The sequence below is a fragment of the Heterodontus francisci genome, chromosome 1 (genome assembly GCF_036365525.1).
Source record: "Heterodontus francisci isolate sHetFra1 chromosome 1, sHetFra1.hap1, whole genome shotgun sequence".
In the NCBI taxonomy this organism is placed as follows: Eukaryota; Metazoa; Chordata; class Chondrichthyes; order Heterodontiformes; family Heterodontidae; genus Heterodontus; species Heterodontus francisci.
Window position 1 is genome coordinate 224,517,615 of NC_090371.1, and position 27,622 is coordinate 224,545,236.

The 27,622-nt window shown below is 44.3% G+C and overlaps 2 protein-coding genes across 10 annotated transcripts in view; one reads left to right on the plus strand and one right to left on the minus strand.

Annotated features, from left to right (window-relative positions):
• Nucleotides 1-27,622, plus strand: part of LOC137375157 (rap guanine nucleotide exchange factor 2-like) — a 100,022-nt gene that overhangs the window by 56,740 nt on the left and 15,660 nt on the right. Inside the window, exon 3 of one of the 4 annotated variants that reach the window (XM_068041894.1) lies at nt 174-365. The exons of the other annotated variants lie outside the window; for them this stretch is intronic. Coding sequence (XP_067897995.1) covers nt 174-193 — 20 coding nt within the window. The 3' untranslated portion in view covers nt 194-365. Of the gene's footprint in view, nt 1-173; nt 366-27,622 lie in introns of those variants that run through there. 4 annotated transcript variants of the gene reach the window in all.
• rapgef2b (Rap guanine nucleotide exchange factor 2b) overlaps nt 1-27,622 on the minus strand; it is a 660,162-nt gene that overhangs the window by 5,885 nt on the left and 626,655 nt on the right. The window lies entirely within an intron of this gene.

The following is a 27,622-nucleotide window of genomic DNA, read 5'->3' on the forward strand; positions in this document are numbered from 1 at the left end:
CCCTTTACTTACCTTCCTGACACCGAACCAAAGAAGTCCACAGCACAAAAGGAGGCTATTCATCCCATCATATCACTGACTGGTCATTGTTAGAGCAATCGAGTACGAATTTTAGTGACCTGGAATCACTCCATCGCTCTGTTTCAAATATTTAACCAATTTTCTCTTAACAGATGCAATGGTCTCTGCCTAAACCACTCCCTGTGGTACAGCATTCCATACTCCAACAACACTCTGTGGAAGGAATCTTCCTGAATCTGTCTCCTTACTCTGCCAGTGACAATTTTAAATTGATGATCCCCCTGCGTCTTGCACCAGTGGACATAGTCCTACATCTTAAAAGTCCCCTTGCAATTATACTTTCCATTGCTGACATTTTGATTAAACGATGCTGTTTGCATCTGACACTGTCAATGTCTTTTCTATAATGGCGTGCTCAAAACTGCAGTGCTAACTAGAGACTAACCAATGGTTTATATAAATTAATTAGTTCTTTTCTCTCATACTCTATATCCCTATTAATAAAAGTTGTAAATGTTGTTAGTAATTTTTATGGCTTTTTCTACCTGAACTTGCACTCTCAGGGAAAGTCTCTGTTCATCCATTCTTTGCAAATTTAAAACTCTTGATTTTTCAGCTTATTAAGGGTTTTAAGATATCATATCTGTATTAAATTTGAGGTGTTATGTTTTGTTAAACCTTCTTCCACTTTTAATTTATGAATGCTTTTAATACTAGTGTTTGAGTAAAGTTTAACATTTCTTATATAAGTAGCACTGTAATGCAATGAAAGGTAATGCCCCCAATATCTATTTTGTTCATTTGTGTCTCTGTGGAACATCTTTCACCACTCAGCAGTGTGTCTGCGATCAATACAGCAGACGGTGGTGTAGTGGTAATGTTACTGGACTAGTAATCCAGAGGCCCCGACTAATGCTCTGGGGACATGAGTTCAAATCCCACCAGGCCAACTGGTGGAATTTAAATGCAATTAATTTCAGTAATGGTGACTATGAAACTACCAGATAGTTGTAAAAACCTGTCTGGTTCATTAACGTCCTTCAGCGGAGGAAATCTGCCATCCTTACCTCTCTGGCCTACATGTGACTCCAGATTGACAGCATTGTGGTTGACTCTTGACTGTCCACCGAAATGGCCTAGCAAGCCACTCAGTTGTACCAAACCGCTACAGAAAAGTCAAAAAATAAAACCAGATGGATCACCTGACGTCGACCTAGGCACAGGAAACAACAACAGCACACCCTGCCCAGTCAACCCTGCAAAGTCCTCTTTACAAACATCTGGGGACTTGTGCCAAAAGTGGGAGAGTTGTCCCACAGACGACTCAAGCAACAGCCTCACATAGTTATACTCACCAACTCATATCTTAAAGCCAAGACTCCTCCACCACCAGAGGTGGCAGCACAGTGGTATACAGTCGGGAGGGCATACACTGGGAGTCCTCAGCATTGACTCTGGACCCCATGAAGTTTCATAGCATCACGTCAAACACGGGCAAGGAAACCCCCTGCTGATTACCATGTACCATTCCCCGTCAGCTCAAGAATCAGTGCTCCTCCATGTTGAATGCCACTTGAAAGCAGCACTGAGGGTAGCAAGGGCACTCTGGGTGGGGGACCTCAATGCCCATCACTAAGACTGGCACGGTAGCATCACTACTGACCAAGCTGGCCAAGTCCTGAGATAGCTGCCAGACCAGGCAGGCGGCAGTTGGTGAGGGAACCAAGAAGAAAAAACCTGCTTAAGCTCATCCGCAACAATCTACCTACGCAGATGCATCTGTCCATGACAGCATTGATAAGCGTGACCACCGCACAGTCCTTGTGGAGACGGAGGTCCGACTTCACGCTAAGGATACTGTCCATCGTGTTGTGTGCAGTACCATCAGGCTAAATGGGATAGATTTCGAACAGATCGATCAGCTCAAAACTAGGCATCCATGAGGTGCTGTGGGCCATCAGCAGCAGAATTGTATTCAACCACAATCTGTAACGTCATGGCCCGGCATATCTCTCACTCTACCATTACCATCAAGAAGCTATTATTAAAGACGTTATAGCAGGGCACGTAGAAAAATTCAAGGTAATCAGGCAGAGTCAACATGGTTCTGTGAAAGGAAAATCATGTCTAAGCAATTTATTGGAGTTCTTTGAAGAAGTAACGTGTTGTGGACAAAGGGGAACCAGTGGATGTACTGTACTTAGATTTCCAGAAGGCATTTGATAAGGTGCCACATCAAAGATTAGCTAGTTAACAGGAAACAGAGAGTAGGTATAAATGGGTCATTTTATGGTTGGCATGATGTAACAAGTGCTGGGCCCTCAACTTGTTACAATTTATATAAATGACTTGGATGAAGGGACTGAAGGTATGGTTGCTAAATTTGCTTATGACACAAAGATAGGTAGAAAGTAAGTTGTTAAGAGGACATAAAGAGGCCACAAAGGGATATAGATAGGTTAAGTGAGTGGGCAAAGATCTGGCAAATGGAGTATAATGTGGGAAAATGTGAAATTGTCCATTTTGGCAGGAAGAATAAAAAAGCATATTATCTAAATGGTGAGAGATTGCAGAACTCTGAGAAGCAGAGGGATCTTGGCATCCTAGTGCATGAATCGCAAAAGGCTAGTATGCAGGCACAGCACGTAATTAGGAAAGCTAATAGAAGGTTATCATTTATTGCGAGGGGAATTGAATACAAAAGTAGGGAGGTTATATTTCAGTTATACAGGTCATTAGTGAAACCACATCTGGAGTACTGTGTACAGTATTGGTCTCCTTATTTAGGGAAAGATATAAATGCACTGGAAGCAGTTCAAAGAAGGCTTACTGGACAGAAACCTGGAATGGACGGGTTGTCTTATGAGGAAAGGTTGGACAGGCTAGGCTTGTATCCTTTGGAGTGCAGAAGAGTAAGAGGTGACTTGATTGAAACATATTAGATTCTGAGGGGTGGATGTGGAAAGGATGTTTCCTCTTGTGGGAGATTCTAGAACTAGGGGTCACTATTTAAAAATAAGGGGTCGCCCATTTAAGACAGAGATGAAAAGAAATTTTTTCTCTCAGAGGGTCGTGTGTCTTTGGACCTCTGTTCCTCAAAAGGCAGTGGAAGCAGAGTCTTTGAATATTTTTAAGGCAGAGGTAGATAGATTTAGTTTAGTTTAGAGATACAGCACTGAAACAGGCCCTTCGGCCCACCGAGTCTGTGCCGACCATCAACCACCCATTTATACTAATCCTACATTCCTACCACATCCCCACCTATTTCCCTACCACCTACCTATACTAGGGACAATTTATAATGGCCAATTTACCTACCAACCTGCAAGTCTTTTGGCATGTGGGAGAAAACCCACGCAGACACAGGCAGAACTTGCAAACTCCACACAGGCAGGACCCAGAATTGAACCCGGGTCGCTGGAGCTGTGAGGCTGCGGTGCTAACCACTGCGCCGCCCTTGATTCTTGATAAGCAAGGGAGTGAAAGGTTATCGGGGGCAGGCCGGACTGTGGAGTCGAGGTTACAATCAGCCATGATCTTGTTGAATGGCATAGCAGGCTCGTGAAGCCCAGTAGCCTACTCCTGCCCCTAATTCGTATGTTTGTATGATCAAGCCTGGGAAACAATGCTGGTTCAATGAGGAGTGCTGAAGAGCATGCCAGGAGCAACATCAGGTATACTTGACAATGAGGTGCCAACCTGGTGAAACTACAGCACAAGACTACATGAATGCTAAACAGTGGAGGTAGCATGCCATAGACAAGAGATAAGCGATCCCACAACCAACAGATCACAAACGATAAAGTCACAGATGAATTATGACTAGTTTCATGACTGGAAATAAAAATCATAACATCCAGATCTCTGTGAAATATTCTGTTTATAATACTCGAGTGATGCATTTGACTTAAGAAATTATTTCTTTAATGATCTTTTAATGGATTCTTTTTTCACCTGCTAAGCGCAGGTAAATCATCTGATGATCCCAGTGCTTCACTGAATGGCAGTAGTGCAGAAATATGATTTCCCTTTTCACATTTCTGGCTGTACATGAGTGTTACAATGCAAAATAGAGTCATAGAGAGATACAGCACTGAAACAGTCCCTTCGGCCCACCGAGTCTGTGCCGACCATCAACCACCCATTTATACTAACTCTACATTAATCCCACATTCCCTACCACATCCCCACAATTCTCCTACCACCTACTTACACTAGGGGCAACTTACAATGGCCAATTTACCTATCAACCTGCAAGTCTTTGGCTGTGGGAGGAAACCGGAGCACCCGGAGGAAACCCACACGGTCACAGGGAGAACTTGCAAACTCCACACAGGCAGTACCCAGAACCGAACGTGGGTTGCTGGAGCTGTGAGGCGGCGGTGCTAGGAATCCTGTGCAGGAATCTAGAAATCTAGGAAACAAGTCATTGCTTCGCACTTGTTTAATGTTGAGTTGCAGACAAGGGCAATTTGTCTCGGGTTCGGAACATCTGTTTATATTGTTCAAAAAATGCTATTATGTAATCAAGATGTATACTTGAATCTTTGACTTATCACTGTGGGTTTTATTCTACTTTCTGGGGGCTGAAATTTGGTTTTGGAGGGTTTGACTAAACAAGGTTTTGGTCTGTTTGGCAGACACATTTCATTCACATTAAGACTGAAGCAAATTCAGATCAAAGCTCTGCAGTCCTGCCACATCCAGTCATGAATGGCGGTGGACAATTAAACAACTAACAGGAGGAGAAGGCTCCACAAACATCCCCCTCCTTAATGATGGGGGAGCCCAGCACATCAGTGCTAAAGATAAGGCTGAAGCAGTTGCAATCATCTTCAGACAGAAGTGCCGAGTGGATGATCCAGTTCGGCCTCCTCCCAAGTGCCTCAGCATCATAGATGCCATTCTTCAGCCAATTTGAGACCAAGAAATGGCTGAAGGCACTGGATACAGGAAAGGCTATGGTCCCCGACAACATCCTGGCAATAGTATTGAAGTCGTGCTCCAGAACTAGTCAGGCAGTAGTACTGAAGTCGTGCTCCAGAACTAGTCACACCCCTAGTTAAGCTGATCCAGTACAGCAACAACACGGGCATCTACCCAACAATGTGGAAAATTGCCCAGTTATGTCCTGTCAACAAAAAGCAGGACTAATCCAGTCTGGCCAATTACTGCCCCATCAGTCATCTCGCAATCATCAGCACAGTAATGGAAGGTGTCAATCAAGTGCTATCAACTGGCACTTGCAAAGCAATAACCTGCTCACCCATGTTCAGTTTGGGTTCTGCCAAGGGCACTCGGCTCCAAACCTCATTACAGCCTTGGTCCAAACATTACACAAAAGAGCTGAATTCAAGAGGTGAGGTGAGAGTGACTGCCCTTGACATCAAGGTAGCATTTGACTGAGTGTGGTATCAAGGAGTCCTAGCAAAATTTAAGTCAATGGGAATCAGGAGGAAATTCTCCACTGGTTGGAGTCATACCTAGCACAAAGGAAGATGGCTGTGGCTGTTGGAAGCCAAACATCTAAACCCCAGGACATCGCTGCAGGAGTTCCTCAGGGTAGTGTCCTAGGCCATCTTCAGTTGCTTCATCAATGACCTGCCTTTCATCATAAGGTCAGAGTGGGGATGGTCATGGATGATTGCACAGCATTCAGTATCAATCGTGATTTCTTAGATACTGAAACAGTCCGTGTTCACAGGCAGCAAGTCTTGGACAATTTTCCAGCTTGGGCTGATCAGTGGCAAGTAACATTTGCGCCACATAAGTGGCAGGCATGACCATCTCCAACGAGAGAGTATCTCCCCTTGGCATTCAATGAGAGAGAGACACAGAGAGGCAGCACTGCGAGAACAGCGCGGAAGGTCCGTGAGCACAGTGGGGATAAAGCAGTGGTGGAGAGGAGAGTGAGAGAGCACTGTTCGAACAGTGAAAGGCCTGAGAGCACAGCAGGGGTGGCGCAGTGGGGCAGAGGAGAGGGAGAGAGAGAAAAGCGAGAACAGCGCGGAAGGTCCAAGAGCACAGTGGGGATAAAGCAGCAGCAGAGAGAGCGGGTGAGCGAGCACACTGTGAGAACAACACAAAAGGTCCAAGAGCAGAGCGGGGATAAAGCAGTGACAGAAAGAGAGAGAGAGACAGAGAGAGAAAGAGAGAGAGCATGCACTGCGAGATCAGCGCGGAAGGTCCGAGGGCAGAGCGGGGATAAAGCTTCGACAGAGAGAGAGAGAAAGAGAGTGTGCGGAAGATCTGAGAGCACAGCGGGGATAAAGCAGCAGCAGAGAGAGTGTGCAAGTGCACTATGGGAACAGCGTGGAAGGTTCGAGAGCAGAGCACGGATAAAGCAGCGGCAGAGAGAGGAAGCCATGAAAAAAAATCAAGGAGTGATGTCAAAGGAAAGCGGGTATATGATTGGTTGGTGAGTGTTTCTCTTTTTCTCTCTAAACTAGGGCAGTTTTTCAAATTAGCAGCTGGGAAATTAAAAGCTTCCAATGGGTGGGTATAACAGTGAGTTAATTAATAACAGTAGTAGCACAGAGCAGGTCTACAGTCATTAATTAAAATTAATAGTTTAAACAAGGTACCAAATAGAATCTAAAAGAGGGAATAGAGTTTTTTAAAATCATGTATGATCAATTGCAACCTGTTGCTTGCAATTCCTGCACTATGTGGGAGCTCCAGGACACTTCACGTGTCTTGGGTGATCATGTGTGTGGGAAGTGTCGTCAGCTGCTTCAGCATGAGCTCGGGATTTCCGAGCTCGAGGGGCAACTGGAGATACTGCGGAGGGTCTGGGAGCAGAAGAGTTTCATGGATCGTACATACCAGGAGGTGGTAACCCTACAAGCAGTAGGAATTCAGGATAGTAGGTGAGTGGCCATCTGCAACAGTAGGAAGAGGCAGGAGGTCCAGGAGTCTTTGGGGTGTGTGCTACTCTCAAATAAGTACTCAGCGCAGGAGGCTGCTAGGGAGTGATGATGGCATCAATGGGCAAGGGACTGTGCAGGAGGGAGCAGCAAAGTGTAGAAATACAATTGTTATAGGAGATTCCATAGGCAGGAGGACAGACAAGCAATTCTGTAACCGTCATCGTGAGTCCTGCATGGTGTGTTGCCTTCCTGGTGCCAGGTAAAGGACATCACGGAAAGGGTACAGGATATTCTGCAGGGGGAAGGGAGTGAGCCAGAAGTTGTGATACATGTTGGTACCAACGACATAGCTAGGGCAGGCATTGAGGTCCTACGGTCAGATTTTCAGAAGCTAGGGAGGAAGTTAAAAAGTAGGACCTTGAAGGTAGCAATATCTGGATTAATCCCAGTGCCTCCTGTTAGCGAGAGTAAAAATAGGAAGATAGGGAGGATCAATGTGTGGCTTGAAGCATGGTGCAGCAGGGAGGGCTTCAGGTTCTTGGGGCATCCGACACGGTCTAGGTCCTGGATTTTGGACATCAGACCTGTAATGGAAAGGATGGCTATGCTTAGGGTCAATAAGTCACAGGGATGGGGGAATTTTAGTTCCAAGGTTAGGTTAGAGAAGCTGGGGTTGTTCTCTTTGGAGCAAAGGAGATTGAGGGGAGATTTGATAGAGCTGTACAAGGTTATGACAGGCTTAGATAAGTTAGACAAGGAAAAATTTTACTCATTAACTGATGGTTCCGGGACTAGTGTACACAGACTGAAGATTCTGGGCAAGAGATATAGGGGAATGTGAAGAAAAACTTTTTTTTAATGACCTGGAACTCGTTGCCCACAAGATTGGTGGAAGCAGAGACAATCAAAAGGAAATTAGATGGGCACTTGAAGGGCTACAGGGATCGAGTGGGGTAGTAAGACTGATTGGATGCTCTACGAACAGCCAGCATGGACTCAATGGGCTGAATGGCTTCCTATGCCATAAATGACTCCATAACTCAATGGCACTACCATCACTGACTTCCCCCACCATTAACATCCTGGGGGTTACCACTGACCAGAAACTTAACTGGACCAGCCATATAAATACTGTGGCTACAAAAGCAGGTCAGAGGCTGGGAATTCTGCTGCAAGTAATTCACCTCCTGACCCCCCCCAAAGCCTTTCCCCAATCTATAAGGCTCAAGTCAGGAGTGTGATGGAATACTCTCCACTTGCCTGGATGATTACAGCTCCAACACTCAAGAAACTCACCACCATCCAGGACAAAGGAGCCCGCTTGATCAGCACCCCATCCACCACCTTAAACATTCAATTCACTTCACCACTGGCACACAGTGGCAGCTGTGTGTACCATATAGAAGATGCAGTGCAGCAACTCATCAAGCCTCCTTCAACAGCATCTTCCAAACCCATGACCTCTACCATCTGGAAGGATAAGGGCAGCAGACACATGGGAACGCCCCCATCAGCTGCAAGCTCTCCTCCAAGCCACACATCATATTGATTTGAAACTATATCACCGCTCCTTCACTGTCGCTGGGTCAAAAACCTGGAGCTCCCTTCTGAACTGCAATGTGGGTTTACCTAGACAAGATGGACTGCAGCAGTTGAAGAAGGTGGGTCGTTATCACCTTCTCAAGAACATTAAATGATGGGCAACAAATGCTGGACTCGCCAGCGATGCTCACATCCCATGAAAGAATAAAACAAAATTGCGACGGAGCAGACTCGTGATTCTGTGGTAGCGAACATCAACATTAAACAAGAGGGACTAAGATTCAAGGACCAGTTCTATGTTGAGTGTTGGTGTAGGTGACTGCCTTTGTTGTTTTTTGATATTGAGGAGAATAATAAAGTCATTAATTACTAAGAATCTAGGAACATTGGAAAAAAAAGTAGGCCACTTCGCTCCTCAAACCGGTTCCACCAATCAGTTGGACTATGGTTGATTCGTATCTCAATTCCATTCACCTTCTGTTGATTCGTACACTGATTTGATAAAAATCTGATCTCAGTTTTGAAAATTTCAATTGACCCAGCATCTGCAGTCTCTTGGGCAGGGGGCAGTGGGGGTTGGGGTTGGGGGGAAAGAGAGAATTCCAGATTTCCACTACTCTTTGTGTGAAAAAGTGCTTCCTCACTTCAGTCCTGAATGTCCTAGCTCTAATTTTAAAAGTGTGCTGAATGTGTAGTTTGCAGTCTATTTCAAATTGCTGTCCACAAGGATTGTTCAAATCAATCCCTGCTGGTTCCTTTCCTCTTTGCTCATTTATATATTAAGTTAATTTCAACAACATATATTTTATATAACAGCTTTAATGTAATAAAACGTTCCAAGGCGCTTAACAGAAGCATTACAAAACAAAGTATGACACCGAGCCACAAAAGGAGATATTAGGTCAGATGACTAAAAGCTTGGTCAAAGAGGTAGGTTTTAAGGAGTGTCTTAGAGGAGGAAAGCAAGGCGTAGGGAGGGTTTTCCAAAGCTTGGGGCCGAGGTAGCTGAAGGCGTGGCCACCAATGGTGGAGCAATTAAAATCAAGGATGCACATGAGGCCAGAATTAGACGAGCACAGTCACCTAAGAGGGCTGTGGGGCTGGAGTAAATTACAGAGATAGGACGGGGCAAGGCCATAGAGGGATTTGAAAACAAGGTTGGGAATTTTAAAATCAAGACGTTGCTTGACCGGACACTAAGTGAGCACATGGGTGAAAGGGGAACAGAACTTGATGCGAGTTAAGATGTGAGCAGCGGAGTTTTGGATGACCTCGTTTAGAGAATAGAATCTGGCTGACCAGCAAGGAGTGCATTGGAATAGTCAAGTCTAGAGGTAACAAAGGCATTAATGAGGGTTGAAGCAGCAGATGAGCTGAGACAGGGACAAAATCGAGCGACGTGACCGAGATGGAGGTAGGCAGTCTTAGTGATGGCACGAATCAGAGGTCGGAAGGTCATCGTGTCAAATGTGACACCAAGGTTGCGAAAACACTGGCTCAATCTCAGACTGTTGCCAGGGAGAGGGATGGAGTCGGTAGCTAGGGAATGGAGTGTGGAGCAGGGTCCAAAAGCAATGGGCTCAGTCTTCCCAATATTTAATTGGAGGAAATTTCTGCTTATCCAGTACTGGATGTCTGATAAGCAGTCTGATAATTTAGCAACGTGGAGGAGTCGACAGAAGTGGCGGTGAGGTAGAGTTAAATGTTGTCAGCATATATGAGAAAACGAACGTCGTGCTTTCAGATGATATTGCTGAGGGGCAGCATATAGATGAGAAATAGGAGGGGGTCAAGCATAGATCCTTGCGGGACACCAGTGCGGGAGCAGGAAGAGAAGCCACTAAGTGATATTCTGGCTATTAGGCAGATAGGAATGGAACCAGTTGAGGGCAGTCCCATGCAGCTGGACAACAGTGGAGCGGCACTGGAAGGGGATGGTGTGGTCAGTCGCTTCAAAGGTTGCAGATATGTAAAGAAGGACGAGGAGGGAAAACTTACCTTTGTCATAGTCACATAGGATGTCATTTGTGACTTTGATAAGAGTTGTTTCGGTACAGTGCCAGGGCAGAAACCTGATTGGAAGGATTCAAACATAGAGTTCCGGGAAAGATGGGAATGGATTTGGGAAGCGACAAGTTCAAGGAGTTTGGAGAGGAAAGGGAGATTGGAGAAGGGGTGGTAATATGCAAGGGCGGTGGGGTCAAGAATTGTTTTTTTTGAGGAGAGGGGAGATGACAGCAGATTTAAAGGAGAGAGAGACAACACCTGAAGAGAGAGAACCATTAACAATATTGGCTAACATGGGGACAGGAGGGGAAGCTGGTTGATCAGCAGTTTAGTGAGAATAGGATCAAGGGAACAGGAGGTGAGTCGCACGGACAAAATAAGCTCAGAGAGGGCATGAGGGGAGATCGGAGAGTACAAAGAACAAAGAACAGTACAGCACAGGAACAGGCCATTCGGCCCTCCAAGCCTGCACCGATCTTGATGCCTGCCTAAACTAACACCTTCTGCACTTCCGGGGCCCATAGCCCTCTATTCCCTTCCTATTCATATATTTGTCAAGATGTCTCTTAAACGTCGCTATCGTATCTGCTTCCACCACCTCTCCTGGCTGCAAGTTCCAGGCACTCACCACCCTCTGTGTAAAAAACTTGCCTCGCACATCCCCTCTAAACTTTGCCCCTCGCACCTTAAACCTATGCCCCCTAGTAACTGACTCTTCCACCCTGGGAAAAAGCTTCTGACTATCCACTCTGTCCATGCTGCTCATAACTTTGTAAACCTCTATCATGTCGCCCCTCCACCTCCATCGTTGCAGTGAAAACAATCCAAGTTTTTCCAACCTCTCTTCATAGCTAATGCCCTCCAGACCAGGCAACATCCTGGTAAACCTCCTCTGTACCGTCTCCAAAGCCTCCACGTCCTTCTGGTAGTGTGGCGACCAGAATTGCACGCAATATTCTAAGTGTGGCCTAACTAAGGTTCTGTACAGCTGCAACATGAGTACCTAGAGAACGATGCAAGTTTAGGGCTAGGGAAGTGGGGTGCATTACAGGAAGTTTGGCCAGGTGGGCTAGTGGATGGGAGGGACATGGCAGAGACAGCCAATCAGATGATCTTGATCTTTTCGACAAAGTCGTTTATGAACTCCTCACACTCATTGTTGGAGGTGAGGTTGGAGGTGAGGGTGGAGGTGAGGGTGGAGGGGACAGGGGAAAGGGGTTTAAGATGACGGTTTGCAGTACAGAAAGGAAGCCGGGGGTTATTTTAGTATTCCAAGCTGATCCTGGAATAGCAGTTTTATCATCTAACAGCAGGATCCAACAGTGTTTTAAGTGGTCCAGCCAGGTCTGGCGGTGGACATTGTCCACCATAGCCTTTTAAGTCTGCGTCCCTTGGACTTAAGGGAGCGGAGATGAGGAGAATATCAGGGGGAATGCCCAGGGTGACAGAGACTGATCTTTTTACTGGGGACCAGAGCAGCAAAGGTGGAGGTCAGGATGCAGTTGAGCAAATCAGTAGCTCCAGAAATGTTGTGGTAATTTTGAAAGTGCAGTTGTATGTGAATGGGGGGATAGTTTTTTCCAAGGACGAATCCAGAATGAGGCAGGGTTGGGGCGTGGAAGTGGGATGTGGGGTGGAGAGTGATACAAGGAAGTGATTAGAGGCCCTTGTCTGTAATCGATACGTTGGGACTGACAAGGTCAAGCAGGTGGCTGTGAATGTGGATTGGGGAGTTGACATGCAGGGAGAGATTTATGGAGGATAAAAAGGCAGTGAACCCAGAGGAGAGAAAGCATGACGAGTTGAAATGGCGGTTGTAATCACTGAGGATGAGCAGTTGCTCGGTTCGGAGGCTGAGGGAGGAAAGTAGTGAAGATATCTCAGTAATAAATTTATCATACTTGGGACGGCGATAGAGAATGATGATTTTGAAAGAGAAGTGAGAAGGGTGGAACAAGGTGAGATGCTTGATGGAGGAGAAAGTGACAAAGGAGTAGGGGGTCAGGCCAAGGTATGATCCAGTGATAAGCACGATGCTGCCACCATGATAGTCTTGGCGGGGCAAGTGGTGGAAGATGTAGCCAGGTGGGGAGGCTTCATGATGTGGCAAGGTGTCAGCACCCCTCAGCCAGGTTTCCATTAAGGCACGGTGTCGATGCAATCATCTACAATAAGTTCTTGAATGGCAAGGTCCCTGCTCACAAGTGAAAGAACATTCTGGAGGGCGATGCATAGAGGGGCAGTGAGAGCTGATCTACTGGCAGAGTTTACAGGGTCAGCAATGGGAGGGGTGAGTTGGACACAAAGAAGACTGGTAAGATTAGCCCCCAGCGGGCGGGAAGGGTGACGACAGGGTGGGATGGGGCAATTGGGACTGCTGCTCATAATGAGCCAGTGCCGAGTACCTCTATGAGCCTGTCAGAGGATGCCAAGGAAGGCACAGAGGGAAGATGTAGGCTTATCTAACAGGGAGTCAATCCTTGGACGACAGCCAGTGAGCAGGAAGGTCGAAGAGTACTGACAGTTTGAAGGATTCAACTTCAGTTATTCAAAGTTCCTAGACCTGAAGGACTGGAAAATACTGTTCTGTGATTGGTGGATTTTGACTAATCAATTAGCAGTTTGCTGCACCATTAGAATCCCTCTGGGCACTTTAGAAAGCTGAGAATCCAAATTTTCAAACTTTGGATGAAGATGGGAAAAGCCTGCACTGCACCACCAGGTAGATGTGAAAGCATTGCAGAGAAACTGATCCAGGCCGAACAAGGTGAAGAATGAGGGAAAACTGAACCAATTTCGTATAGATCTTGGATGACATTCAAGCATTCTGATTTAGACCGGCTGCATATGCTAATGAGAGACCTGTTTAAGGACTCATTTCCATTGTGCCTGCTGCACTCAGGGCTTCCTGTGTTTGCTGCAAGCACCAACAAGGAGGTTGTTTTATCTTCGTATGGAGCTAGGAGAAGCAGAAGTGGTCTTCCCAGCTCCACAGGAGTCCTGAGGGCTACAGTTTGTCTTCACATTCTCCGCTATCCCTTTAACCTACCCAAAGGTTGTTCTGGCGAGGCACCCATCCAAATCAGTCCCACCATGACCAGTGAGCGGCTTCTGAAAGCATGACAGGTGCTTGCAGCTTACTGCAGTTGTTAAAACCACACCCAAGGCCCAATTTTGGGTAAGCTTTGATCCTTCAGCTTCTGTCGCACATTCCATGCATGCTGTTTCTTTATATTTTTATATATATATATTTTATATTTCTTTATATTTCTAGCCCTGCAATACCAGGCCTAGCAGCAGGAGACAGAGAGTAGGAGGAATGGGCAGGTACTCTAATTGGCACATTGTGACAAAGGCCTCAACTATTCACTGTACTTATTACTGAAATATGGGTTACGAAGCCAAATATCCAAATTTTCCAATAACACAAAGATAACTAGCATTGTAAGCAGTGTTAATGGAAGCATAAAATTACAAAGCGATATTAATAGATTAAGTGAATGGGAAAAACTGTAGCAAGTGGATTACAACACTGAGGTCATCCGCTTTGGACATAAAAAAGGGAACCCAGAGAGGGAGAGACAGTGATCAAAATCACTCCTGATAGATGGACATCTATCCGGAATACTCCACATTGCGACAAGTGTGCGAGTAAACACTGACTACTGTGCAAGCAAAAAAATGCCAGATATCGCACTAAATCAGTGTCCAACATAGTGAAGAGAAAGTGAGTCAATAAATTAGACTTTCATTTAAAGCTTCTTCACAAAAATGTACATTTGCTGTTGTTTTGATTAATAGTAAGATCAAGTTTTAATGCCTTTATCTTTCCAAAATTGTCTCACCAGCCCTCTATGCAAGACAAAAATTGTAATGTGGCGCCCCACGCGAATAGATTGGACAACTTTAGTTGAATGGTGGATCAGGTGCGGGGGGCCGAATGGCTTACTCCTGTTCCTATTTCTTATGTTTCTATAATCTAAAAATTAGAGACAGCCCTTCCAGCAGTGAAGTTAGGAAACACTTCTACATGCAAAGGGTGGTAGAAATTTGAAACTTCCTTCTGCAAACAGCAGGTAATGGTGGGTCAATTGTTAAGTTTAAATGTAACATGGATAGGTTTTTTTTAAAAGAAGGTATTAAGGGATATGGGCCAAAGGCAGATATAGGAAGTTAGGGCAAAGATTAGACATGATCTCATTAAATGGTAGAACAGGCTTGAGGGGCTAAATGACCTATTCCAACTCCTATGTTCTTAATATCATATGTCCACTCCACTCATCCTTCTATCCAAGCATTTTACTCCAAATTTTAGCACGTTAGCTGCAACCTCACGATTGCTAGTTCCCTCTCCCCTCTTGAGGCTTACTCATCACCTGTCACTGACTCCATGCTTTCACTTTCTGTCGTCAGCTCAACAACCATTCATCTCCTACTCCCCTAGAGAACAGGTAGCCCTTCTCTCCTCTTTGGTTCCATTACAGGGGGATCATAACTTATTGACACCTTGAATTTAATCTGGATACTATGAAATGCAACGATTTTCATTCATTTTGGTGTCTCATCTCGATCATATTCTCCTCTGCCATAAATCAGAGACCATTCATAGTCCTACAATTCCTAGCCAATATATGACTAATACCTTTACATATTATATGCATCTCACAGCTGGCCTGAGCACATACCCTCAAGGCTCTTTGCCCATTGATTATCAACTCTTCTGCTGCTGGAAACAGTTTTTTCTTATTTACTCTATCAAAACAGTTCATGATTCTGAACACGGATGAAATCTCCATTTAACCTCTCTGCTTTAAGGAGAACAAGCCCAGCTTCCTTAGCTTCTCCACGTAACTGAAGGCCCTTATCCCTAGTAATATTCTTGTAAATCTCTTCTGCACCCTCTTTAAGGCCTTAACATCCTTCCAAAAGTGTGGTGCCCCAAAATTGGTCTTAACACTTCATCTGGTGCCTAACCAGTGAATTATAAAGGTTTAACATAACTTCCATTTGTTATACCTCTGTTTATAAACCAAAGAATCTCATAAGCTTATTTTAAAAACAGCCTTCCTAACTTACCCTGCCGCCTTCAAAATGTTGTGTATGTACACCCTCAAGTCTCTCTTTTCCTCCACCCTCCTTAAAATTGTACTATTTTGTAAATTGTGTTCTCCTCACTCACCCTACCAAAATGCCTCACTTTTCTCAGACAGCAGTCTTACAGCATCAATCTATTGTCCCATATAGGTGACTCTAAATATTACTAGATTCTCAATATCAGTTGCCTTCCCCTCTACAGGGAAGGAAATTGGCAAGCCTGGGCTTTTTGTGCGTCTCCTACTGGCTATTTTCAGAGCTTTATCAATGATATTTGAAGCAGGTGCCCTAGCTGCCCTTACAGAAAGGACAAAAGCAATTTTCTGTTTTGGTAAATCAATCATTGTTGTGGATTAGCAACTATTAAGCCTGAGAGTAAAAGGTACACTTATCATACTTGGTATACACAGGCTTGACATATAGATAACAGAAGGCTTGCAGAATATACATATGGTGCCATAGAGCCACAAGTATGCATCCTATGAACAAAGTTTTGGTTTTGCTATTAATTTTGAGCTGTAATTCATATATTTCTCATTCTTTTCGGACCTTTCATTCCCTGACGGTATTAATTCTTGTACTAATTTCACACACTTTGTCATAACTTTTGTCTCACATTCCTAATAATATTTACTAACTTAACAGCTTCATATCACAGTACCCAAGGGAGATATAGGCATAATTTTATTCATTGAAAACCTCTTTTGTGCACTACCTTATATTCCATTTTACAAACACCTGGGCAGTTGTTCATATAATTCTGCACATCTTTATGCATAAACTTCAGGATGAACTACATACTTCAACATCAGAAGGCTAGGTATTAATTAAGTATGACTGCTTTGCCATCCATATGGTTAGTGGCAACTCAGAGACTTTCGTCAACAAAATACAATCCCAATCTGTCCTGGAAACTGATGTATTAGATATATAAAATCCACCTGAAACTAATGAAAATGAATGCTCAGCCACTGTCGCACAATTGACGTTGTAGTTTGCAAGTGGGAACAAAATATATGGACAACATGAGGACTACAATCCTTGTAAACAGCCACGAGACTGCTATAAATGTCATCCAACAGCAAGAATTTATTTTAACAAGAAATCACTCACTATTTCCAAGTTTTTGTCAGTAATCACCGAGAAACCAAGGAGGCCAGCATGTCTTTCTAGTTACAAATTCAGCATTTGTGGGTGAACGTTAGCCTTTCTTTACTAACATATTACAAGGGTAAGCATTCGAATTTTCACTTAAACCCCAACATTGTTGTAAATATACCACAATGAATATGTCTTTAAAACAAACTTCTTTTTGGTGATGTTTTGTGGTCATCACTCTCACAGTCTCCAAGTGACACAACCAAATCTAATGCTCAATTATTAACATGAGAATGTCAAGGACGATTGTGCCAAAGGCTCGGTGTAAAACATTTATGCCTCATTTATTTTTATCTTTAAAGTTGCACTTTCCCGAATTAGCGTTTCCAATGGTGCATATTTTACAATAAAAATAATGGTGAGGCTACTAGCATATTAAAGAGTAAATCAGACAGCAACGTCCGGTAGCCACACGAGCTGTTAAATGTGGGTGTCAGAAAGTTACTGTCCAAATTTCCCTGTTCCTCCAGAAGATTTGCTATAATAGTATATCGTTCAGAGACACTGCATTGAAACACATGGAAGAGTGTGAAGTTTTGGTACTTGCCTGATTAATACCACTAAACATGTCAGTAAACAGTGTGATAAGACTTAATTACTGCCAAATAACCTCTGGCACTGAAAATTAAAGCTTACAAGTGCAGTGTCTCATTCATTCAGATTTTAGTTAGACTTGGAGATTTAAAATAAAAACTTTAACTTTTTTAACCTTTTCTTGCCCTCTCTTTATTTTGCTTTCTTTACATGATATGGCATTGAATTAACTATCCTAACTTATATGTCCTGGCTCAGACTCAGTTGCTTGAATCTTAGCTCCCAAAAATGGATCGGTTGGGTCTGGTCAGAGGTTAAAATTCAAAATTTCTGAAACAGGAACTCAACGTTGCCTCAAATCCACCAACTTCCTGCTTGAGTGAAGGCGAACCAAGGAGCAGGCAACCAATGTGCTGGCAGGAGAAGGGTTGGTCATTTAAATACTATAATGAGACTGCCTGCCTTCATTCTAACAGTCATTCAATTTTAACTCATGTCACCTGGGTTTCCCAGGCCTTGGGAAAACGCAGATGAAAGGAGGCAAGAAAGGCCCAAAAAGCTATCCAGTAAACTCCAATTCCACCACCCTGTGACTAGCCTGCTCCATCCTCCCAACACCATCGAACCCTCCTGACCACCATCTGCCCTCTCACCTGGTATCGGAATTTCCCCACCCCTCACTTGATTAGACCTGACACCCCAGGAAAGATTCTATATAGAGTTCCTTGTTGCTCCCAAAGGGCTAAGCAAATATTATACTTACCGAATCTTACTTCCCATGTCAGATTACCAGTGCTTTTTTTGACAGTCAAAATGATCCACAGAACTGATCATCTCAATCTGTACTAGCAGCCGTTCCATTCCTAACCAGATAGCTGGCTAGCTTTTAAAAGAAAATATTTACTGACATATTGACACAAACCTACAACTGCATAGGGGAAAAAATCCTTCCTGTTTAAATTCTTATTTGAGGCTATTTTTAACATTTTGGAAAATTAAATTCAGTAAAGTTCATACAACTTTGACTTATTCCAGGCTGCATTACTTTGTAGCTGCAAGTTTGGCATAGTAGAGCTTAAATATGGTAAGGATCTTTGAGTTTAGTATTTTGTTAGTACTTCAGCATTGACAGTTGATAGGATCAGGATTTGTTCCTGATAGTGTGGCCTAGTTACATGCTCACAAGTTAAATTAATAACCTGCTTGATCTATATCATCCATTCCTCTCAGTATTTTATAAACATGGAATACATCTCAAATGTATTTTTTTTCAATTAAAAGATGCTCACTCAGTTCTCTAATATCATAGAATCTCACAGCACAGGAGGAGGCCATTCGACCCATCGTGCCTGTGCTGGTTCTTTGGAAGAGCTGTTGTGCTTAGTTCCACATGCCTGCTTTTTGTCCATTACCTTGTAAGTTCCTCATCCTCAATACCTGTCCAACTTCCTTTTAAAATTATTTATGGAATCAGTTTCCACCACCTTTTCGGGTAGAGCTCTCCAAGTGAAAAATCTCATCTCCCATCAAGATCTTTTGCCAATAATTTTAAATCTATGACCTCTGGTTATTGACCATCATGCCAAAGGGAATAGTTTTTCTCTACCTACTCTATCAAGATCTCTCATCATCTTGAAAACCTCTATTAAGTCAACTCTGACCTGCTCTTTCCAAGGAGAACAGTCTTCCCTTTTCTAACTGCTGCTCACGACTACATATTACATAGTAGTTACAACACAGCAACAGGTCATTCGTCTCAACTGATCTATGTTGGTGTTTATGCTCCACACAAGCCTCCACCCAGTCCACCTCACCCAATCAACATATCCTTCTATTTTTTTCTCTCTCATGTGCTTAGCTAGCTTACCCTTAAATGCATTTGTGCTAGTCACCTCAACCACTCCTTGTGTTAGCCAGTTCCACATTCTCACACTCTATGCATGAGGATGTTTATTCTGAATTCCCCTTTGGATTTATTCGTGACTGTCTTATATTTATAGCCCCTAATTCTGGTCTTCCTCAAAAGTGGAAACATCTTCGCTATCAAACTCTTTCATAATCTTAATGACCACTATTAGGTTACCCCTCAGTCTTCTGTTTTCCAGAACAAAGAGCTTTATGATATTAAATTACAGGGAGTTTTATGTAAAACATCGCCTTCAGACAGCCTCTGAAGTCTCTCATCCCTGGTAGCATCCTGATAAACTTCTTCTGTATCCTTTATAAGGCCTTTACATCTTTTCTGAAATATGGTGCCCAGAATTTTCCACAATATCCAGCTGATGCCTACCCCTTGATTTATAAAGTTCTGACATGATCGCTTTGCTTTTATATCCTATGCCTCTATTTATAAACCCATGTAACCCACAAGTTTTTTTAAAAAACACCATATCAACTTGCCATGCCACCTTTAAGGATTTGTGTATATAGGCACCGAGGTGTCTCTGCTCATCTACACTTTTCAAAATCTTGCCACTTAATAGTATATGGTCTTTCCATATTAGTCCTCCCAAAGTGCATCACTTCACACTTTTCCACATTGAACTCCATCTGCCATGCTTCTGCCTATTTTACCATTCTGTCCTCATCAACCTGAAGTCTACAACCATCCTCGTGATCTACTACTTTGCCAAGTATCGTATCATCTGCAAACTTTATAATGTTACTCCTTACACCTGAGTTTATGTCATTTATAAAAACTGCAAGGTGTAATGGACCCAAAACTGACTCTTGGGGCAAACCACTGCAAATCATCTCCAAGTCCAATAAATATCCAACTAACACCACTCTGCTTCTTGTTACTCAGCCAATTCTGTATCCATACTAAAACAAAATACTGCAGATGTAGGAAATCTGAAATAAGAGCCAGAAAATATTGGAAATACTCAGGTCTGGCAGCATCTTTGGATAGAGAAACAGAGTTAACATTTCACGTCGATGAGGCAGGTAATGGGACAGGTAAAGAAACAAAAGATATGTCTAGAGGATTCATGATGAAAGGACATCGACCTGAAATGTTAACTTTGTTGCTCTCTCCACAGATGCTGCCAGACCTGCTGAGTATTTCCAGCATTTTCTGTTTTTATTTCAGATTTCCAGTATTCGTTATATTTTGCTTTTGTCTCAGTACTTGTCCCATTGCCACTCCCTTTGACCTTGCACAATTAACCCTTTTGCCATTTAATCTCTCCTGCCTTCTTCCCCATAACAGACCTTCCTTTCTTTCTTTTTCCCACCCTCCTCCCTTTTCACTTGCTTAAAACAGATTACACCTTTAACCTTTCCCAGTTCTGATGAAAGGTTACAGGATTAAAATGTTAACTCTGTTTCTCTCTCCACAGATGCTACCAGACTTGAACATGTTCAGCATTTTCTGGTGTTACTTCTGTATCCACATTGCCACTTTCCCCTTAATTCCATGGGCTTCTATCTTTAGAACAAGCCTTCTATGTGGCACTTCATAGAACGTCTTCCAAAAGTCCATCTTTACAACATCTACTGCACTACGTTGATCAACTTTCTCTGCTACCTCATAGTCAGACAAGATTTTTCTTTAGGAAATCCATGCTGGCTCTCCTTGATTAACCCATGCCTTTCCAAATGAAAGTTTATTTTGTCCCTGATAATGACTTTCAATAACTTCCCCACCACTGATGTTGGGTGAACTGGACTCTAGTTTCCTGGTTTATCCCTTTCCCCTTTCTTGAATAGTGGTGTAACATTAGCAACCCTCCTGGCACTACTCCTGTATCTAATGAGGATTGAAAGATTGTGACTAATGCCCCTGCTAATATCTACCTATACTTCCTTTAGCAATCTAGGATGCACGCCACATGGACCATGTGACTTACCAACTTTCAGCAATACTAATGTTTTTAGTATGTCCTCTCTCCGTTATTATCCTGCCCATAACTTCCATCCCTATTATTGTAACCTTCATCTGGAAACAGATGGTTAAAATACTAAATGAGTAAACTAAGTTGCTTATCTTAGCACTGTTTCCGTCCGGGGAGTAGTGTATTTTAACCATGTCCTCATTACATTTCATTTAACCATTTAAAATACAAAATAGGTCTCGTGAATATTTACATCCATTCAGAATCAACACATCAGATGTGGCCTATAAAGAAAATTGAGTAGGGAGATTTCCATCCCATCACTCCAAGCTGAATTAAAACTCATCTTCCAAAAAAACACCCGCGAGGGAGAGAGTGAGAGGAGCCAGAACAGCCCGAGGAGCAGCAGGACCGGAGGTTTCAAAAAGCGCGCCTAAACCCGTGAGGGAGAGAGTGAGAGGAGCCAGAACAGCCTGAGGAGCAGCAGGACCAGAGGTTTCAAAAAACGCGCCAGAAACGGGAAGGTATGTTGAGCTATCAAGTACTTACCTCGTGATTCGGCGGACGCGGACACGGGGACTGCTGGGTAAGTGAACTTATATATTCGGGCAGGGCTAAACTCGAAACACTACACGTGTAGTGTCTCCCACCCATCCTCCTCCTCTAACAAAAAAAAAAGGACTCTTGTGTGGAGGGTTTGGTAAGGTAAGGTTTTCCTTTATTTTTTTAAAATTCTCTGTTGTCAATTTAGAGCAGAGGGGATGGAAGCTAGGGCAGTTGCATGCTCCTCTTGCAGGATGTGGGAGGTATGGGTCACCACCTGTGTCCCTGCTGACTTCACCTGCGAGAAGTGCACCCAACTCTAGCTCCTCACAGACCGCATTAGGGAACTGGAGCTGGATGAACTTCGGATCATTCAGGAGGCTGAGGGGGTGATAGAGAGCAGTTATAGGGAAGTAGTGACACCTAAGTTACAGGATAAAGGTAGCTGGATGACCGTCAGGGGAGGGAAAGGGAACAGGCGCACAGTGCAGGGATCCCCTGTGGCCGTTCCCCTCAATAATAAGTATACCGTTTTGGATACTGTTGCGGGGGGGACGACCTACCAGAGGAAAGCCACAGCGGCCAGGCCTCTGGCACTGAGCCTGGCTCTGTGGCTCAGAAGGGAAGGGGAGAGAATAGGAGAGCGATAGTGATAGGAGATTCAATGGTTAGAGGAACAGACAGGAGATTCTGTAGTCGCGTACGAGACTCCCGGATGGTATGTTGCCTCCCGGGTGCCAGGGTCAGGGATGTCTCGGATCGAGTCTACGGGATTCTTAAGGGGGAGGGGGAGCAGCCAGAAGTCGTGGTACACATCGGTACCAATGACATAGCTCAGAAAAAGGATGAGGACCTGAAAAGCGAATATAGGGAGTTAGGTTGGAAGCTAAAAGGCAGGACGAGCAGAGTAGTAATCTCAGGATTGATACCGGTGCCACGTGCTAGTGAGGCTAGAAACAGAAAGCGAGTGCAGCTGAACACGTGGCTACAGAGCTGGTGTAGGAGGGAGGGCTTCAGATATGTGGATCATTGGGATACCTTCTGGGGTAGGTGAGACCTGTACAAGAAGGACGGGTTGCATCTGAACTGGAGGAGCACCAATATCCTGGGCGGGAGGTTTGCTAGAACTCTTCGGGAGGGTTTAAACTAGTTTGGCAGGGGGATGGGAACCGGAGCTACAGATCAGTGGATGGGGTAGCTGTTGAACAGGCAGATACAGAGTGCAGAGAGTCTGCGAGGAAGGTTAGACAGTTGACAGGGAAAAGTTGCAGCCAGTATGATGGGTTGAAGTGTGTCTATTTTAACGCAAAAGTGTCAGGAATAAGGGTGATGAACTTAGAGCATGGATCAGTACTTGGAGCTACGATGTTGTGGCCATTATGGAGACTTGGAAATCACAGGGGCAGGAATGGATGTTCCGGGGTTTAGATGTTTCAAAAGGAATAGGGAGGGAGGTAAAAGAGGTGGGGGAGTGGCATTGCTAATCAGGGATAGTATCATAGCTGCAGAAAACGGGAGGTCATTGAGGAGCGTTTGTCTACTGAGTCAATATGGGTGGAAGTCAGAAACAGGAAAGGAGCAGTCAATTTATTGGGAGTTTTCTTGGAACCTCCTTTGTGCAAATAGTTTGGATGGAGCAGATTTTGTCAGGTGTGTCCAGGAAGGTTTCCTGACTCAATATGTAGATAGGCCGACTAGAGGGGAGGCTATATTGGATTTGGTGCTTGGCAACGAACCAGGCCAGGTGGCAGATCTCTCGGTGGGAGAGCATTTTGGTGAAAGTGATCACAACTCCCTGACCTTTACTATAGTCATGGAGAAGGATAGGAGCAGACGGGATGGGAAAATATTTAATTAGGGGAGGGGGAATTGCAATGCTATTAGGCAGGAACTGGGAAGCTTAAATTGGGAACAGATGTTCTCAGGGAAATGCACGACAGAAATGTGTAGGTTGTTTCGGGAGCAGTTTCTGCGACTGCTGGATAGGTTTGACCCGATGAAGTAAGAAAGGGATGGTAGGTTGAAGGAACCTTGGATGACAAGAGATGTGGAACAGCTAGTCAAGAGGAAGAAGGAAGCTTACTTAAGGTTGAGGAAGCAAGGATCAGACAGGGCTCTAGAGGGTTACAAGGTAGCCAGGAAGGAACTGAAGAATGGACTTAGGAGAGCTCGAAGGGGACATGAAAAAGTCTTGGCGGGTAGGATTAAGGAAAATCCCAAGGCATTCTACACTTATGTGAGGAACAAGAGGATGGCCAGAGTGAGGGTAGGGCCGATCAGGGATAGTGGAGGGAACTTGTGCCTGGAGTCGGAGGAGGTAGGGGAGGTCCTTAATGAATACTTTGCTTCAGTATTCACCAGTGAGAGGGACCTGGACGTTTGTGAGGACAGCGTGAAACAGGCTGATATGCTTGAACAGGTTGATGTTAAGGAGGATGTGCTGGAAATTTTGAAAGACTTGAGGATAGATAAGTCCCCGGGGCCAGACGGGATATACCCAAGGTTTTTACGGGAAGCGAGGGAAGAGATTGCCCTGCCTTTGGCGATGATCTTTGCGTCCTCACTGTCCACTGGAGTACAAAGAAGAAGAACAAAGAACAAAGAAAATTACAGCACAGGAACAGGCCCTTCGGCCCTCCAATCCTGCGCCGATCCAGATCCTCTATCTAAACATGTCGCCTATTTTCTAAGGGTCTGTATCTCTTTTCTTACTGCCCATTCATGTATCTGTCTAGAAACATCTTAAAAGACGCCATCGTGCCCGCATCTACCACCTCCGCTGGCAACGCGTTCCAGGCACCCACCACCCTCTGCGTAAAGAACTTTCCACGCATATCCCCCCTAAACTTTTCCCCTTTCACTTTGAACTCGTGTCCTCTAGTAATTGAATCCCCCACTCTGGGAAAAAGCCTCTTGCTATCCACCCTGTCTATACCTCTCATGATTTTGTACACCTCAATCAGGTCCCCCCTCAACCTCCGTCTTTCTAATGAAAATAATCCTAATCTACTCAACCTCTCTTCATAGCTAGCGCCCTCCATACCAGGCAACATCCTGGTGAACCTCCTCTGCACCCTCTCCAAAGCATCCTCATCCTTTTGGTAATGTGGCGACCAGAACTGCACGCAGTATTCCAAATGTGGCCAAACCAAAGTCCTATACAACTGTAACATGACCTGCCAACTCTTGTACTCAATACCCCGTCCGATGAAGGAAAGCATGCCGTATGCCTTCTTGACCACTCTATTGACCTGCGTTGCCACCTTCAGGGAACAGTGGACCTGAACACCCAAATCTCTCTGGACATCAATTTTCCCCAGGACTTTTCCATTTACTGTATAGTTCACTCTTGAATTGGATCTTCCAAAATGCATCACCTCGCATTTTCCCTGATTGAACTCCATCTGCCATTTCTCTGCCCAACTCTCCAATCTATCTATATTCTGCTGTATTCTCTGACAGTCCCCTTCACTATCTGCTACTCCACCAATCTTAGTGTCGTCTGCAAACTTGCTAATCAGTCCACCTATACTTTCCTCCAAATCATTAATGTACATCACAAACAACAGTGGTCCCAGCACGGATCCCTGTGGAACACCACTGGTCACACGTCTCTATTTTGAGAAACTCCCTTCTACTGCTACTCTCTGTCTCCTGTTGCCCAGCCAGTTCTTTATCCATCTAGCTAGTACACCTTGGACCCCATGCGCCTTCACTTTCTCCATCAGCCTGCCATGGGGAACCTTATCAAACGCCTTACTGAAGTCCATGTATATGACATCGACAGCCCTTCCCTCATCAATCAAGTAGTACCAGATGATTGGAGGGTGGCAAATGTTATTCCCTTGTTCAAGAAAGGGAATAGGGATAACCCTGGGAATTACAGACCAGTCAGTCTTACGTTGGTGGTAGGCAAATTATTGGAGAGGATTCTGAGAGACAGGATTTATGATTATTTGGAAAAGCATAGTTTGATTAGAGTCAGCATGGCTTTGTGAGGGGCAGGTCATGCCTCACAAGCCTTATTGAATTTGAGGATGTGACAAAACACATTGATGAAGGAAGAGCAGTGGATGTGGTGTATATGGATTTTAGCAAGACGTTTGATAAGGTTCCCCATGGTAGGCTCATTCAGAAAGTAAGGAGGCATGGGATAAAGGGAAATTTGGCTGTCTGGATACAGAATTGGCTGGCCCATAGAAGACAGAGGGTGGTAGTAGATGGAAGGTATTCAGCATGGAGCTCGGTGACCAGTGGTGTTCCGCAGGGATCTGTTCTGGGACCTCTGCTCTTTGTGATTTTTATAAATGACTTGGATGAGGAAGTGGAAGGCTGGGTTAGTAAGTTTGCCGATGACACAAAGGTTGCTGGAGTTGTGGATAGTGTGGAGGGCTGTTGTAGGTTGCAACGGGACATTGACAGGATGCAGAGCTGGGCTGAGAAGTGGCAGATGGAGTTCAACCTGGAAAAGTGTGAAGTGATTCATTTTGGAAGGTCGAATTTGAATGCAGACTTAAAGACAGGATTCTTGGCAGTGTGGAGGAACAGAGGGATCTTGGGGTCCACGTCCATAGATCCCTTAAAGTTGCCACCCAAGTTGATAGGGTTGTTAAGAAGGCGTATGAGGTGTTGGCTTTCATTAACAGGGGGGTTGAGTTTAAGAGCCGCGAGGTTATGCTGCAGCTCTATAAAGCCCTGGTTAGACCACACTTGGAATATTGTGTTCAGTTCTGGTCGCCTCATTATCGGATGTGGAAGCTTTAGAGAGGGTGCAGAGGAGATTTACCAGGATGCTGCCTGGACTGGAGGGCATGTCCTACGAAGAAAGATTGAGGGAGCTGGGGCTTTTCTCATTGGAGCGAAGGAGGATGAAAGGTGACTTGATAGAGGGGTACAAGATGATGAGAGGCATAGAGTGGATAGCCAGAGACGTTTTCCCAGGGCAAAACTTTAATTTAAATAAATGTTAATTAATGCATAATCACTTACCTTGTCCTGGCGCCGTCCCATACTGATATTCCGGCCAATCTATTCAGAGGGACAGGATAAACTGCCACTTGGAAAGGCACGAATTAATCAGGGATAGTCAGCATGGATTTATTAAGGGAAGGTCATGTCTTACTAACTTAATGGAGTTTTTTGAGGAAGTAACAAGAAGGATTGATGAGGGAAGTGTCGCAGATGTGGTTTACATGTATTTTAGTAAGGCATTTGACAAGGTCCCGCATGGCAGCCTGGTCAGTAAAATGAAAGCCCATGGGATACAGGGGAATGTGGCAGGTAGAATACAGAATTGACTCAGGGACAGGAAACAAAGGGCAGTCGTCGACGGATGTTTTTGTGAATGGAAAGCTGTTTCCAGTGGTGTTCCACAGGACTCAGTATTGGGTCCCTTGCTGTTTGTGGTATGTATTACTGATTTGGACTTAAAAGTGGGAAGCATGATTGGGAAATTTGCTGATGACACAAAAATTGGCCTTGTAGTTGATTATGAAGAGGATAGCTGTAGACTCCAGAAAGATGTCAATGGTTTAGTTGAGTGGGAGCAGAAAAGTAGCAAATGGAATTCAATCCAGATAAGTGTAAGGTAGTGCATTTGGGGAAGGCAAATAAAGCGAGGGAATACACAAATAAGCAGCAGGATATTGAAAGGGATGGAAAAAATGAGAGACCTTGGAGTGCATGCCCACAGGTCCCTGAAGGTGGCAGGACAGGTAGATAGAGTGGTGAAGAAGGCATATGGAATGCTTTCCTTTATTGGCCAGGTATAGAATTCAAAAGCAGGGATGTAATGCTGGAACTGTATAAAATGCTGGTTAGGCCACAGTTGGAGCACAGTTCTGGTCACCACATTACAGAAAGGAAATAATTGCTCTGGAGAGAGTACAGAGGAGATTTACAAGAATGCTGCCAGGGCTCAAAAGTTGCAGTTATAAGGAAAGATTGGATCAGCTAGAGTTATTTTCCTTGGAACAGAGGAGGCGTGAGGAGTGACTTAATAGAAGTGTACAAAATTAT